Below are 14,914 nucleotides of genomic sequence, written 5' to 3'. Positions count from 1 at the left end.
CACTTGAAGGGACACCGACAACTTAATACAAATCACCCTTCTGTCTGGACACCTTTCATCTATAGTTACTGTTTGTGCATTTGAGTGACAGTTGGTAAGATTTTGATGGCTCTTGGCATAATGAATTGCACTGTTTGCTCTGTAGCATCAGGTAGTTTCCCTTGTTTATGTGAGTCTTGGAAAGAAGCATTTTAAAAATAGGAAAATGTGACTGTACAAGCCTATAACTGGCAGGGGGACTCTGGGGTGGGTATGGAACCTGAAATCCTTTACCCTTGTGCTTGGGGCACTGAGGCCTCTTTTGGATTGTCAGACAGCTGCCTCAGTTTACTCCTGATAGAAGTCAGTACACAAAAGCAAGGGTGGTGGATAAAATAGGCCAGGAAAGGCCTTCCCCCTTCCCTGGCACTGCCACTGACCTGCTGCCGGACACCTGAGCTGCGGTGGCCCCAGCCCTTCCCGGAGACCCCCGCCGCCTCCTCCACTCCACACCCCGTCCTCGCTGCTTGCCACGTCCCTCCTCCTCGGGTGCTGGGGCCAGCAGTTGGGGGGGGGGGGGGGGAACGCAGACTCAGTCCTTGCTGGCGCTGGGAGAAGCTGGTGGCTTGGCCCGACTCTAGCAGGTGGGCAGAGCTGGTGGCTCGCCGGCCCAGTGCTCAGGGAGGCTGGCAGCTTGGCCCTGCACTCAGGCCAGTGGCTGGGATAGGCGGGCTGGGGCTCCTCCGGTTGCGGGGGCCCCGTGTCAGGGCTTCTCCTTTTACAGTGTGAGAGGGGGTTTTGGGGGCTCTGGCATGTGGCAGGGAGGGGCGGAGTCGGTGGGTTTGGCTCCCCAAATCAGGGGATCACCCACAGCGCATGCACGGAAGTGACAGAAAGCATAATCAGAGGAACCTCTCTCATGGCAGCCGTGTGCGGGAATACTCACAGGGATTAGCACCGTCAGTTACAATCAGCATCCGCAGAGAACTCAGGCTGACATCTCTTTGGTCTCGATGAGCCATCATGGCCCAGTGCAGGTCTCGACACTTCACTAAAGCCACCTTCGCTGCAAATGAAGGGAGCAAACGAAATTAGTACAAATAAAACCATTCGCTGAATGCATCTTTCAGTGAAACTGCAGGGGCCTAACACCAGGAGCCTCCTATTAGGGCAAGTATCTTCAGTTCAGGTACCCAAATCCTTTTGTCCATTTGAAGGCTAAGTAAAAGAGGTTGCAGGGATGGAATCCTCCTCTCATACGGTAGATAAGGCACCCACACTGCCAGGTCAAAACTACTACATACTAGGCAGAGTGACTGTGGCCACCTTTTTGTTTCAGCTAGGGCTTGGGATTAGTGGCTCCTGCAAGCTCATGTCATTCCCCTGGCCTACCAGCACCATGTTGCAGCATACAAACCTGTGGATTCCCCATCAACTTCTCTGTGGCCTGCCCTGTGCACACATTGAAGAGAATCTAGGGTTTTGGCCCATTTGGTAGGTTTCTGACTAGCAATCAGGCAGGCTTCCGAGCTTTAAACAGAAGTGCAGTTTGTGTTGCCCCACAAATGTTCCTCTGGAAAGTCACATGCTAGAATCTTAAGGAATGCCAGTGTTACCTTTGTGGGTATGAACTCTCTGCACCCAGGAGAGTGGGCAGGTTTTCATCACGGAGTAGGGCACGCTGAGGGTGTGCAGCTTGTTCATTACATTCTGGAAAGCAGAGAGACTTGTGGGAAAGGGCCAACAAAACATATTCAATATAAATCAGAGATTGGAGTCCTCTTTCCCCTCCCCAGTGCCTGGTAGAGCTTGTGCGCTTCCTGCAGTTAATATTTCAAAGCATCATTTGAATGAACAGAGAGTATGATGACTAGGCAGAAGACATTATTGCTCCTGCCAGCAGATCTGCACTGACTCTAAAGGGAGTGCGTAAAGCTGGATCTGAGAGCAGACTGGGCCCAACTCTCTTCCTCAAACACTACTTCACATTATAATCAGGAAGGGCTATAAAATACCCAGAACAACCATCCTGCTAGTTTTCTCCCTGAAGCACCAGCTCACCGTTAACATGCCATGCCAGAGCCCTGCATCCTTCTTGAAATCCAGAACATTCACTATGGTTTCACCTGGAAGAGGAAAGTTGTGATATCAATAAGAAATTTGGCAGATAACTGGGTAGATGTGGCTGTATTCCTTATACTGGAACTTGCCCCTTTCCTAATGCAAAGTCAAGTTAGCTCCCTGAGACAGGCTTCCAAACCATCAGGCTAAGTGGCTCCATTCAGGCAGATGACAGGAACTTTGAAACTGAGGAGGACTCAACCCTTGTTTTTTCACCTTGGCATTTTCTTTGCAAACATTTAAAGATCATTGTTTCCCTTAAGTTTGGCAAACTCAAAGTGCCAATTATTTCTTAAGCACTTCATACAGTACTTAGACACCATGCAAACACCTCTCCATGGCAGCACATACTGGCAGCATTATGCAAACAGCAAGCGTGTAGCCTAGTCCGTTTGCACTCTTATGCATTATTAAATAGATTCCAAGCTCCTTGTTATGGATAATACAAAACAGGCACACTCAGTTGCATACACAGAGCACAATAAAAAGGGTGATAAGACACAGAGCAGATGCATTTAAGGGAAGGAACACCTTACAGACAGCTGCAAGAATATGACGTCTGGCATCTCTGGGCTTTTATATCACATTAATCACTGTAATATCAGAGTGTCCTAGCCTCCTTATACATGAGGTGTTGAGTGGAAAGAGGTTACAGAGCCATCATTCAAATGCCTTGGTAGACTGACCCTCAGCAGCAGTGGAAATGAATGGAATGGCTCCCAAAAGGAATACAGTTGCATGTCAAACAGAAATGATGACATACAGCTCATTAAAGAAGCTCTGAGATACTGGGTACATAAAGGACTGATTTTGTAGGTAGAGTAGACCAAAACACTTTCTACAGAAAGAACTTTGTGCATCATGACTGGTAATTTCTGTTCTCCATACCTGGGTTTAACTCAAAAGGCCCAAACTAGATTGGGACCTGATTATCTGAGAGGTCATGGTGTGTGTGCAGTGCCAGTATGGAGGTGAGCAGAGGCAATCTAGCAGGAGCTGCTTCAATGTAAGTGAAAGGGAGCTGGTGGCAGGATGTTCTTTGAAAAAGGATCCTCAAGTTTGGAGCTTGTGCAACTCTGCCCCTTCCATCCCCCAGTTCACCAAGTCATGGATTTGTAAACCTTCATGCACACTGCAAAGCCCACCTTTTGTCCCTCTTTGTTAAGCCTGTTGGGCAGGGCATGGGCTGAGGTGGAGATAATTATGGGTTGACCTTTGGCTACGTTTAAGTTATGATTTTTAATTTCTGAGATAGACGGATTTTTAAAGTTTAAACAAACTAACTAAGCATTGGAAAGAATGATCTTACAGCGAGCTGAGCATTCACCCCTTCTTGCACATATCCACCCCGTGACACTACTCACCTTCAGAGTAGTTGCAAGCTTGAGACAGAGCCTGACAATGAGACAGCATGGCAATCCGAGACACTGTCACACCCATCACACTGCCTTCCTTACTGGTCTTGTACTGGAAAGCACCAAACATGGTAAGAACATAAGAACAGCCATACAGGGTCAGACCAAAGATCCATCTAGCTCAGTACCTGTTTTCCGACAATGGCCAATGCCAGGTGCCCCAGAGGGAATGAACAGAACAGGGAATCATCAAGTGATCCATCCCGTCTCCCATTCCCAGCTTCTGGCAAAAAGAGGCTAGGGACACCATCTCTGCCCATCATGGCTAACAGTCATTGATGAACCTATCCTCCATGAACTTACCTAGTTCTTTTTTGAACCCTGTTATAGTCTTGGCCTTCACAACATCCTCTGGCAAGGAGTTCCACAGGTTGACTGTGCATTTGTGAAAAAATACTTCCTTTTGTTTTAAACCTGCTGCCTATTAATTTCATTTGGTGGCCCCTAGTTCTTATGTTATTTACTCCTTCTCATAACACTTCCTTATTTACTTTCTCCACACCAGTTAAGATTTTATAGACCTCTATCATATCCATCCCAGTCGTCTCTTTTCCAAGCTGTAAAGTCCTAGTCTTATTAACCTCTCCTCATATGGAAGCCATTCCATACCTCTAATAATTTTTGTTGCCCTTTTCTGAACCTGTTCCATCTTTTTTGAGATAGGGTGACCACATCTGCATGCACTATTCCAGGTGTGGGCGTACCATGGATTCATATAGGGGCAACATGATATTTTCTGTTTTATTACCTATCCCCTTCTTAGTGATTCCCAACATTCTGTTCACTTTTTTGGCTGCCGCTGCACATTGAGGGGACGTTTTCAGAGAACCATCCATGACAACTCCAATATCTCTTTCTTGAGTGGTAACAGCTAATTTAAACCGCATCATTTTATACGTATAGTTGGGATCAAACTGGTTACTCTGGACCCTGCACATAAAGGAGGCTGCAGCATGGCTACTCCCTTATCAATCAGAGCAAGTTTTCTCCTTAATGAATGAGGTCACATTTAAAAAGGAACTGTGTAGGTGCATCAGCAGGATTCACTGGAGGAGAGAAAGACTATCCCATGGAAAATAAAGACAGGCATGTTTAGACATAGAGATGGCCCGGTCCCAATCCTTAATCATGTACAGGTAAGTCCAAAGAGAGAGAAGATGAAGACACTTGTTTAAAGTTGCTCATGCTTAATGCATTATTGTAACTTCTGAGCCCATGCCCTGGCAATACAAAAGGCAAACTGAAAAAGCAGTTTATAGGGTAGGTGTCATCCAAACGCTGATATTATTTAGGATGCAGTAGTTCCCAGTTAGTATTACCGGGATGCACAGACAGGCCACGCCGTGAGAAGCGAACAATCCAAAGTGTTGCCATGTGAAACAAAGGCAGAAATCTGAGAGTTACCAAGTACTAACAGAATTAAACAGACCGAATGAAAAGATGAGCACTGGGGAGCATCCTGAGCTAAAGGCTGGACTGTACCAAGTCTGCCAGCATTAAGCCTTAGCTAAGATGTGTTGATGCACTCCTGTGAGCAACCTTACAACACTTTCAGATTAAGCCCCTCTCTAGTTATCCCACACACTGTATCTGAATTGTTTCACTTGTCTTTGGAGCAGAGATTGTGTCTTCCTCTGCATTTTGAACAGAAAACAAAGCCACAAACTGGTATATGATTAAAACAAGCATCATGGCAAGTTGTACATGATGAAAGTGTGTTGTTTTGGCAAGAAATTGGTAAGTTTGGCACAGGTCATGTGAAAGTGTTACCATTTTGATGGCTTCTGTGCATTAAATTAAATCCAGAGAAGCTCATTTCTGACCTTCATTCATTACCCACCTCAATATATGCCGGCTCAGTTCCTGCAGTTGAGATGTTGGGCTGCCAGTCCTTTGGTGACTTGGAGAGATACTTTGAGTCTGTCACAACCCATTTGAGTCTGGGCCAACCTAGAACCAAAATCAAAGGCAACCTTAAGACCTGTATCTGTTGAAAGAATCTATATTCATCTGAAATATACAAGTGATCATTTGCCCATTTCACTTACGGCTTGTTTTCCCAGCAGCAAAGTTAAATAAGCAAAATGCAAATTCATTTGAGGGAAATGCATAGCTTTAAAACCAAAAGTGATTTGGACTTGATGGGGTTTACTTCTGACAGAACCACAGGGATCACTCGATAAAAATGATGTGCTGTGTAATTTGCGCTCACAATTTGATGTCACTTGATAAGGGGAGCGCCTATGGTTGGTTTAGATTATCAGATGCAAACATACAAATCAACCCAAGCCAGATCACTAGCTAGACAACTCATCCCTCTTCCCAGGAATCAGTACATCTAGGGCTTGCAAGGGGTGATTGGCTCCTTCGTCCACTCACAAACTGACCGTGCAATGTTTATAAATACAGCTCTGGTGTCGCATTAAAATGACTGTGATTTTTGCCTCTCCAAACACTACTGAACTGGTTCTAGGAGAATGTTGGTTTCTAAAGTGGCCTCATCCTAATCTCCACTGCAATACACTGGCTCTGTCAGAGACATGCACAAGTTGGTGCCTCAGTGGTGCATGCGATTCATAGTCCCAAACAAGGCGACGACCCCGCTGCAAATCTTGCTCACTCAACCAGAAGGAGAGCAAAACAGCACATGGCTTTTGACTTCTAATGGCTAGTTTTAGAGTTCAGCCCTGGGATGAACAGGTTGAAACAAAAGTGTGACCGAACTAACCTTTAAACTGCACAATCTCCCCATTCTGGGTTTTTGGCAGCCCCTTTAGACAAACCTCAGTGGTGAGAGCCAAAGTGATGCCACAGCTCCCCAAGAGGAAGCCAATCTGCTGACCACCAGCATCCTGAAGGAAAAGAAAATAACCAATATGAGTTCCAGATGATGGGAGAGTATGAAGCCAACTTCACCCTTACCAAAAATCAAGGCACAGTAATGCTCTGGTAACTGGATGGTAACATTATGGACCACATTGGGAAAAAACAAACATTCTGTTTCATCTGATTTGTCCCATGCACATCTGGCAATGGTTTGAAACTCAAATGACAACCAGTCTGGCAGTGATTATATGGCTACAGTCATATATTAACATGCTCTAGAAAACAATATATGCATCATGAAGGCATGCTGGGTGTAATGTGGACTCTCATGCTGACAGAATTTGTTCCCTAGGGGAGGTTGAGCAGCTGTGACATGTATTTCTGTGAGCAAATAGAAGTCCACAGAAAAATGAGAACCTATTGTAAAAATATGGAAGATTACTTAATGTTCTACCTAGCAAGTTTGTTCCGTTCACTTAATTCTGAGGTCCAGGGAAGTGGGAAGATTGTGGGAAAAGCTGTTGGTTCTCAAGGAAAAAAACAGATGATGTTGCACTGGCATAACCATAAACGGCCAGAGGCGAAAGGCAGATGATTTCAATGGTGAGACTGGCCTACTCAGATGGATGTCAGCGTATTGCCATTGCACTCACATGGTTTATTTTCACTACGAAAAGCACTAAATGTTCAAACAAGAATCAAAAAATGAAAATGGAAATAATACATTAAAATAATAAACATGCCCTCTCTGTCCCCCCGTAACTGACTAACCCTACTGCACAAAGATAAAAGTGACCTGACTGACCAAATATAGGTAGAAGCTTTAATTTCATTTGGTTGCCACAGCAGGTGTCATGTTGAGGCTGCAAAGCAAAGCTCTAGAAACCCACAGCATTACCAGACTAGTTAACCATTTCATTACCACCACTCTTGCCGTATGGTTGCCATTATGATGCTATTATGGGTTCCTCTCACAAAATTCTATTGTGTCACAGCTTTTAGAATGGCAATCACATAGCAACATTAGGGAAAAAAACCTTCTGGGAGTAGGGATTATACAGCAACAAGTGACTGGGAATAAGGGTTTGTTTTTCAGATGTGCTAAGCACCCACAACTCCCACTGAAGTCAGAAGGGAGCTGCAAGGAGATTAACAAGGACATGTTATAGACATGTGTCCATCACAGTGTCTAAGGGAATACACTGTTCTTTCAGCTGTTCAGCAAAACTCTGCTAAGCAGCCAACGAATTTTTAAAGTTTTAGACTCTGCAGTGGCACGTTCCTATGATTCTTACATACTGTGCTGGGATAGAAGAACTGCTAAAGCCGCAGTAGGTCATTATGAAACACTATCAAATCAGAGGCTGATGGTCTGACTTGGTTTTCATCCCACATCAGCCGATCACTCCTCTAAGATGCATCAACGTTACCTTTCTGGTAAGAGGTACCTCTATAGGCACTGGGATCACTTCCGCTAACAGACAGCCGTAAAACGCCACCATGAACATGACTGGGTCATTGTTGGGGAAAACAAGGGCTACCTACAATTCACAGAAGTATTTGGTTAGAGAAGATACAAGGTGCAACATTAATGTTGGGTTTGTTACATTCACAGTGATTAAGCTGTTTAATTCAACAAAAAATTTAGGTCAACTCAATATTCCCATCTACTCTGTTCCCATCTACACCCCATGAAGTGAAAATGTTGCCAAAAAATCCATTGAACTCCCTTTTGTCCTAACACACCAAATATTAAACCATGGTTAGCAATTAAGAATTTATAAAAATCAAATTATCTGTTTAGTGCAAATTTGTAGCTGGTGGAAACCTGCTTAATGAAGAACCTCTTTCAATAAAGCATTTACTTCCTTGCTGAGTTATTCCTACAAAACCAACCTAAGATTTTTACTATTAAAGTGTGCTCATTTCTCAGCTTTCCCCTCTGACAGCCCTGTGTTCCTACTGCATTGTATCTTTGTATGTGAGAAGTTTACTTTTTAGTGTGATCCTGCCATGGGTATGGATTCAAAAGGGCAGCAGTGATATCTCAGAGTAGGTTATTAAGAACCTGTAAAGAGAATTTGTCCTTTTTAAGTGGGGCCCATTAAAATGAACAATGTAATACCAACTTGTCCATAGGCCCTGCTAAAAATATGCTCTTTAGCATGATGCTCATATGGTCATCAGCCTTCCAATCGGGGTCCAATGAGGAATTTTAGCATTTTAGTTTCAGAGGTGGGAAAAGGACACAGAAACGTCATGGCTTTTCAGCCATTTTCAAAGGGAGTTTATGCATGTTCACATTCTTGCACAGCATCCCATACAGGTCTTCTCTTTGGGAACTCTGCACAGCGTAGAAGGTTGTGTGTGTTTATATTCCTATCCATATACAGCTGTAGTTAATCTCTCTGTATATATACACATGCATACAATGGGAAGAAGAGAGCACTGAACCTTTTCACTAATATCAAGAGCAGTGTGGTAAGACCCCTGACATTTTGCAGGCATTGCTCCTTGGGAGAGAGGATCGTGTAGGGGAGATTTTCAAAGGCACATAAGGGAGTTAGGAGCACACACACCAATGACTCCTTCAGACAGACACTTTTGAAAGTCTCAGCCCAGGAGTTCTCTTCCTGAGGGCTGGACAGCGGTCTTTCCATGCAGCCTGGAAACATTTCTTTAAAACAGCGCTGGGCCCCTAGGTTAAGAGTTATGCACTTGCCCTTATTAAAAGGACAAGACTGTAATGTTCACGGCAAGTGACAATGCAAAAAAAACCTTCCTCCCATTTCAGAGGAAGAGCCAAACACTCCCAAGCTCATTACCCTGTCTCCAGGCTTTAACACAGGTTCATTTTTGGTCCCCAGTTTATTAAGCAGTGTGTAGGCCAGCTTAAGGCTTCTGCTCCACAATTTACCTAAAACACAAAGAGAAGACGTTTACTAACTCCACATCAACCAATCATATGGACAACACAATTTAGCATTTAAGTAGTATTAACAGTGACAGATCTCAAAGGACTTTACACTGGTGAGGATCCTAAGCCCGATTTCACTCAAGTGGAGGCACAAAGAGGTTCCACGATTTGCCCATGGTGACAATCAGTGACAGAAATGGAAACAGACCCAGAAATCCAACACCCAGTCCTCTGCAGTATTTCATGTAACAAAATGTGCAAAGACAAACCCAATCTGATAGAATCCCTTATATATACCCAGGACTTAATCCTTATGCAGGTTTGATTCAGAAAAATTAAATTAAAGGCTTCCTTTTAAAAAGGACACAAGCAGCCATTTTGCTATTGCCTGGCTATCTGCTCATCACAAAGAGAAACTGGGTAAATCCAAGAGTGACATGAAGGTGACACTGTCTCCTATTTTTATACAGACTCTCAAATCATATTCTTAATTAAGTGGCAACAAAGAGAAAAGGTGGATGTTTAATCTACAAGTATTTCTAGAGCCAATGAAAACTTCATCAGTATCCCATGTCCTTCTGCCACTCCTACGCTTCTCATAGCTCCCATCTGTGTAAGCTCCAATGTTTGGCTTGGTTCCTCCTCTCACGCTCCCCATGTACTTGGAATGGTGTCCAATCTTGCATCAAATGTGTTCACATGCCACCTCCACATTCTCCCTTCAAATCCACCGCTTCCAAGAATCCCTCTCTCGGTGTTCACACGTCCCTCCCCTTATCTGTTTGAGGGAAGGGATCTTGTCATATTCTGTGTGCTGTAAAGTGTCCTGTACATTTATGGTGCTGTGTCAGTGTGAAGTCAGTATAAGGAGGAGACCAACCACCAGGGACAAGAAAACTCATTACAGTAAGAAGTCTGCAGAATCTCACCTCTCATGCTGGAATTTGGGCAAATGCTTTTCCAGTCTGGCTGCCAATTGTCAATTCATGCTCTGTCACACCCCAGCACTGTAAGAATGATGCAGCAGCAGAAATATACCACTCACCATACGTCAGAGTATAGACGGGTTTTCCGGTAACATCCAGTGCGGTCAGACAGGGACATTTGGCCTGTGTGGTCCCCCAGCGCTGCAGTGCTGCTTCTAAGGCAGGAGGCCAATTACAAACCACCCCCAGTGGCTCCCCCTTAACAGGTGTCATCTGGCGTCCCTCTGGTTTGGGCTGGTTTGGGTCAGGCTGTGGGACTGAAAGAAAATTAAATCCCCCCACATCCAGTTAGTCACAGCTCACATACTCACAAGCAAGGAAGAGAACTGAAAACAACTACTGTTCCACTCAGAACACAAGACAGCCTGTACATTTATAAACCCCAAACAAAACCCTACCAAAAACAAAACACTGCCCTGCACAAACAATCCCCCTGGGGAGAGGATGAGAGAAAGAACAAACGACATGTGACATGTTGCTTAATGCACGATTGGAAGGTGCTCAGAAACTGCATTAATAAGGGTGGTAAAAACCTATATGAAATAGAATGGAATTCCACTGTATTGAACCAAGAAGCCATAAGCTGCTTTATGTTACTGAAGCAAAAAAACCCAAAACCCCATTTTTCCTTTGGGAAATTATTACAGTTCAAGTGCCCTTAGAAATTAGGCTTTCAACATCCATTTAAACTTTTTGTAAAAAAGTCTAAGCAGTTTGCATTAATCTAGTACAGGTATAATGGGCTGAACTAACAACCCTGGAGAGTTACACCATCCATTCATCCACTGGGCAATGGATTAATTTAACGACTGCATTCCTACCACTGGAGCTTGGCCACAGACAGTCCACAGGTGCTCAAATCACCTTTAAAGAGGCAGCCAATCTCTAAGTCAACTCTGTACAACAGCATAAGAAAACACATCATATGTTTGTGCTCACAACAAATGAGCAATAAGAGCATTTCTTGCTGGTTGTTACCTTCCACAATTTCTTCAAAATCGTCCACAAAGAATTCCTTCAGGGGTGGCCTTTTTGGTCGTTTCAGGGTGTTGAGCAGCTGTTGAATTTTTGTGGAGACTCTGCTACTTACAGGGACACCTAGTGGGGAGGGGAAAAATTCAGCTAATCAATGAGCTTGTCATCACTAGCAACATTAATTTCCTACCTCCCTTCACAAGGAATTATTTTCTCCTGACGTGCACACTTGCTCTGTCAAAAGGCACAATCTTAACAACCAAGGCCAATGAAGACTGACACTATTGGGCCTGGCTCTGTTTTAACCAAGAGGGCAGAAATTGTTAGTAACTTATCCCCTCCCTTTCTGAAGTCTCATTCTCATCTGTCTTTGGTACATTAAATGTGCTGTGAAACGTGGCATGCCATTTAGCATGTCTTCAGAATAACTGCCAGTGCCATTGCATGACTTGATCAGCAGAGGGTGTTGTAAGAATTACAAGCATTGACACCACTTTTACCTCGGAGACTTAGACCAAACAGTTTATGATCAGCATTATCTGCTTCATAGTACCAAAACTCTAGTTAAGAATTGTGTTTTCATTAGTCTCCCCTCAGTTTGTGTGGATTCCAATACAATAGCATTTTAAAAGCGACAAACACATATAAATTCTGGACTTTGTTACCATAAGAACACAAGAACAGCCGTACCGGGTCAGACCAAAGGTCCATCTAGCCCAGTATCTGTCTACCGACAGTGGCCAATGCCAGGTGCCCCAAAGGGAGTGAACCTAACAGGCAATGATCAAGTGATCTCTCTCCTGCCATCCATCTCCATCCTCTGAAGAACAGAGACTAGGGACACCATTCATTACCCATCCTGGCTAATAGCCATTTATGGACTTAACAACCATGAATTTATCCAGTTCCCTTTTAAACACTGTTATAGTCCCAGCCTTCACAACCTCCTCAGGTAAGGAGTTCCACAAGCTGACTGTGCTCTGTGTGAAGAACTTCCTTTTATTTGTTTTAAACCTGCTACCTATTCATTTCATTTGGTGACCCTTAGTTCTTGTATTATGGGAATAAGCAATAACTTTTCCTTATCCACTTTCTGCATATCACTCATGATTTTAAATACCTTATATACCAAAAGGCAAGAAGCTGAATAGAAGACAGCAGAGCTTCTTTTAAAAGCTACCCTCACTTACTAGCTGCACCTTCAACGTGAAGTTAGATGTTGCAGTGAGATAAAGGCTCCTTTGAAAATCCAACCCAAATAGTTAACAGTTTTCCTAAGCATGACTGATCTTTGCTGGGTTCATTTAAAACTCAATTCCTTCCTCACAAAGAGTTTTACCCAGACTTTCCTCTCCATCTCTGTATACTGTTCATAAGCTTCAGCTCTGGACCTGATGCTAGACATTTACCAACCACAATATCAGTAAATTTAGCACTGGAAGGTGCCAGGTTATTTTTCTATTGGCACCCTGGGGACTGAACTATTCTGCCCTGAGCGTACATTCATCAGCAGTGCAAGCTCCCCACATATTCCCTCACGGCATCTGTCTCACTAGCAATCTGAGGGAGTAGTGAGAAAGGCTCATTCAATTCTTGGCTGCTGTTCAGATTGTCCTTGGTGTTTGTTGTTTTCATTGGTTTGTCCATCAGGAACTAGACTGAGGAACCTCCTATAAGAAAATTCCCTTCAGAGGCCATCTGATGGCACTACATGTAAATCACAGGGCAGGAACTGAATCAGCAATCTAGACGAGAAAGCTTCTGAGCTCCCATCCTCTGAGACATTCAGTCTCCCTGGAAGGCCATTATAACCTAGTTTCAGGCATGTCTGGGAAAGAATTAAAACTGCTTCATCCCACCAAATAACCGTTATTCTCTAAAATAGCTGTGGAAGGTAGGCTCTCAAGAACTCTGAGCAAGTAACTTACAAAAGGTCTTGTTCCCAAAAGTCTTGGATTTCTGGGACCAACAGAGCTTAATGTGTTGAGATTGGGGTGTGCTGTGAAGTCTATTCAGCTCTCCAGGATTTTTTTTTTTTTTGCTGAGCGCAGCACAGGGAGTGTCCACAGTCTGGGGGTATATTACAGCTGACACTGCAGCTACTTAAACTTAATAGGGTGTGCTCGTAGCGAGTCTGAATTGGTTTAGGAACCTACAGCAAGTATAAGCACATTCTGCAAGTTACACACCACTGACCCCCCCAGTTCAGCTTCTCCCATGCCATGTTCTCATTCGTGGGTACTCAAAGGTTCCATACCATCAGCAGTGTCCATGAGACTAGATCGACTGGATCCCTTGTGCGTGCCTTTCACGATTCCTGATGGAGGAATATCAATAGTTGCTGGGCGTGCTGAGGAAGAGGATGAGGAGGTAGTTGCAGTGACATCAGGGGGAATGGAAAAATTCTCTTGAAAAAGGGAGAAAACTGATATTCAATTTAATGTGCACCTTCCATTATCCCATGGCCATGTAAAGTGTCAATTACCCATCAGCTACTGTCCTCAATAACAAAATAATGCTTTACCCTTCTACCCTGGCTTTTGTGAAAGCGTCTAAGGGTGATTTCTAAACACTATTTTAGCACCCTAAGATTGCGTGCATCATCCATCTTGCACAATGTAAAATGGAGGCATAGAAAGACTTTCTCCAGGTCACAAAGCAACTCCATGACAGAGCCAAGCTACTCCTATTCTAACCACTATACCATGCAAACTCTAGATGCTAGGTACTTTTTTTTTTTTTTTTTTTTTTTTAAAGTACTTATAAATTAAAATTTGCCTTCTGATGGTCAAACTCCTAGAACAGAAAGCTGCTGTGTTATCTCCTGCTAGAATCTGAGCTGACTTCCTCCTGAGTTACAGATTTGTAAACTAAGCAAGAGGGAAAACACTGGTTATAGAAGTAATCCTTAGAAGGAGATTGGAAAAGAAACATAATGCTGTGTTGTGATACCCTTCAGTTTCAACAGTTAAGCAGGGTGGAAACTGGACAGTAGCTGATAATAGACCTGCAAGAAAAACCTAGGCCTCTATGAAGTGATGCTGGCCTTCCATTTGTCAGTACTGAGAGCCTTGAGTTAGGGGGCATTTTGCTGCTAGAGGTCCTGGCTTTCAGATAATATGTCAAATAGAGATCCACTTGCATTACTTCAAAACTCCAAGGTCCTTTGGGCAATAGCAGGGGTGCTAAATAGGGCTCTGCTCCATTTAAGAAAGTACATTTTATCTAGCTAAGGCTCCTCTGTAAGTTTAATTGGATATTGGATATGGTATTTTTCACTATATCCTAAGCTGCCACACTGTGTTGCCGTGCATTGTTAAAGTACACAAGTGGCTGTATTACAGTCATAGTATTTACTGTCCTGTCCTACACAAATGCCTTGTTAAACCAGATTTAATATTACTGAAGAAATATAACTCTTATGTAAAGCAACTAGAGAATTACTATAAAAGAATGTAGGCATTGAACACAGTGGAAATAACCAAATTAAGGTAATTTTCATAAATACTCCATTACTTTTGAAATTCACACTTCGTCAATACTGACATACGAAGATTCATGTAACAACCTTAACACTGGCCTGTAAAACAACTCACACAACTTCTCTAATATTCTGGGCAATGAAAGCTATAAAACAGATCAGTTGAAAGTTCGTAAGAATGAACAGGGAGTGTTTAAGATGATGGGAATATGAT

General features: G+C 43.4%; 1 protein-coding gene across 3 annotated transcripts in view; it reads right to left on the bottom strand.

The window, feature by feature from the left end:
* The window catches only part of DIP2B (disco interacting protein 2 homolog B), a 137,736-nt gene that overhangs the window by 52,538 nt on the left and 70,284 nt on the right, over positions 1-14,914 (bottom strand). For all 3 annotated transcript variants that reach the window (XM_075061112.1, XM_075061110.1, XM_075061111.1), the window contains 11 exons: positions 13,477-13,626; positions 11,223-11,342; positions 10,304-10,501; positions 9,167-9,258; positions 7,772-7,882; positions 6,244-6,367; positions 5,356-5,465; positions 3,465-3,567; positions 2,041-2,105; positions 1,596-1,689; positions 926-1,045 (listed from right to left, as the gene is read on the bottom strand). In XM_075061112.1, coding sequence (XP_074917213.1) covers positions 926-1,045; positions 1,596-1,689; positions 2,041-2,105; positions 3,465-3,567; positions 5,356-5,465; positions 6,244-6,367; positions 7,772-7,882; positions 9,167-9,258; positions 10,304-10,501; positions 11,223-11,342; positions 13,477-13,626 — 1,287 coding nt within the window. The remainder of the gene's footprint in view (positions 1-925; positions 1,046-1,595; positions 1,690-2,040; positions 2,106-3,464; positions 3,568-5,355; positions 5,466-6,243; positions 6,368-7,771; positions 7,883-9,166; positions 9,259-10,303; positions 10,502-11,222; positions 11,343-13,476; positions 13,627-14,914) is intronic.

Source organism: Chelonoidis abingdonii, chromosome 26 (assembly GCF_003597395.2).
Source record: "Chelonoidis abingdonii isolate Lonesome George chromosome 26, CheloAbing_2.0, whole genome shotgun sequence".
NCBI classification, from domain to species: domain Eukaryota; kingdom Metazoa; phylum Chordata; order Testudines; family Testudinidae; genus Chelonoidis; species Chelonoidis abingdonii.
Note: the sequence above shows the minus strand (reverse complement) of the source record. Positions and strands in the feature narration are given on the sequence as shown.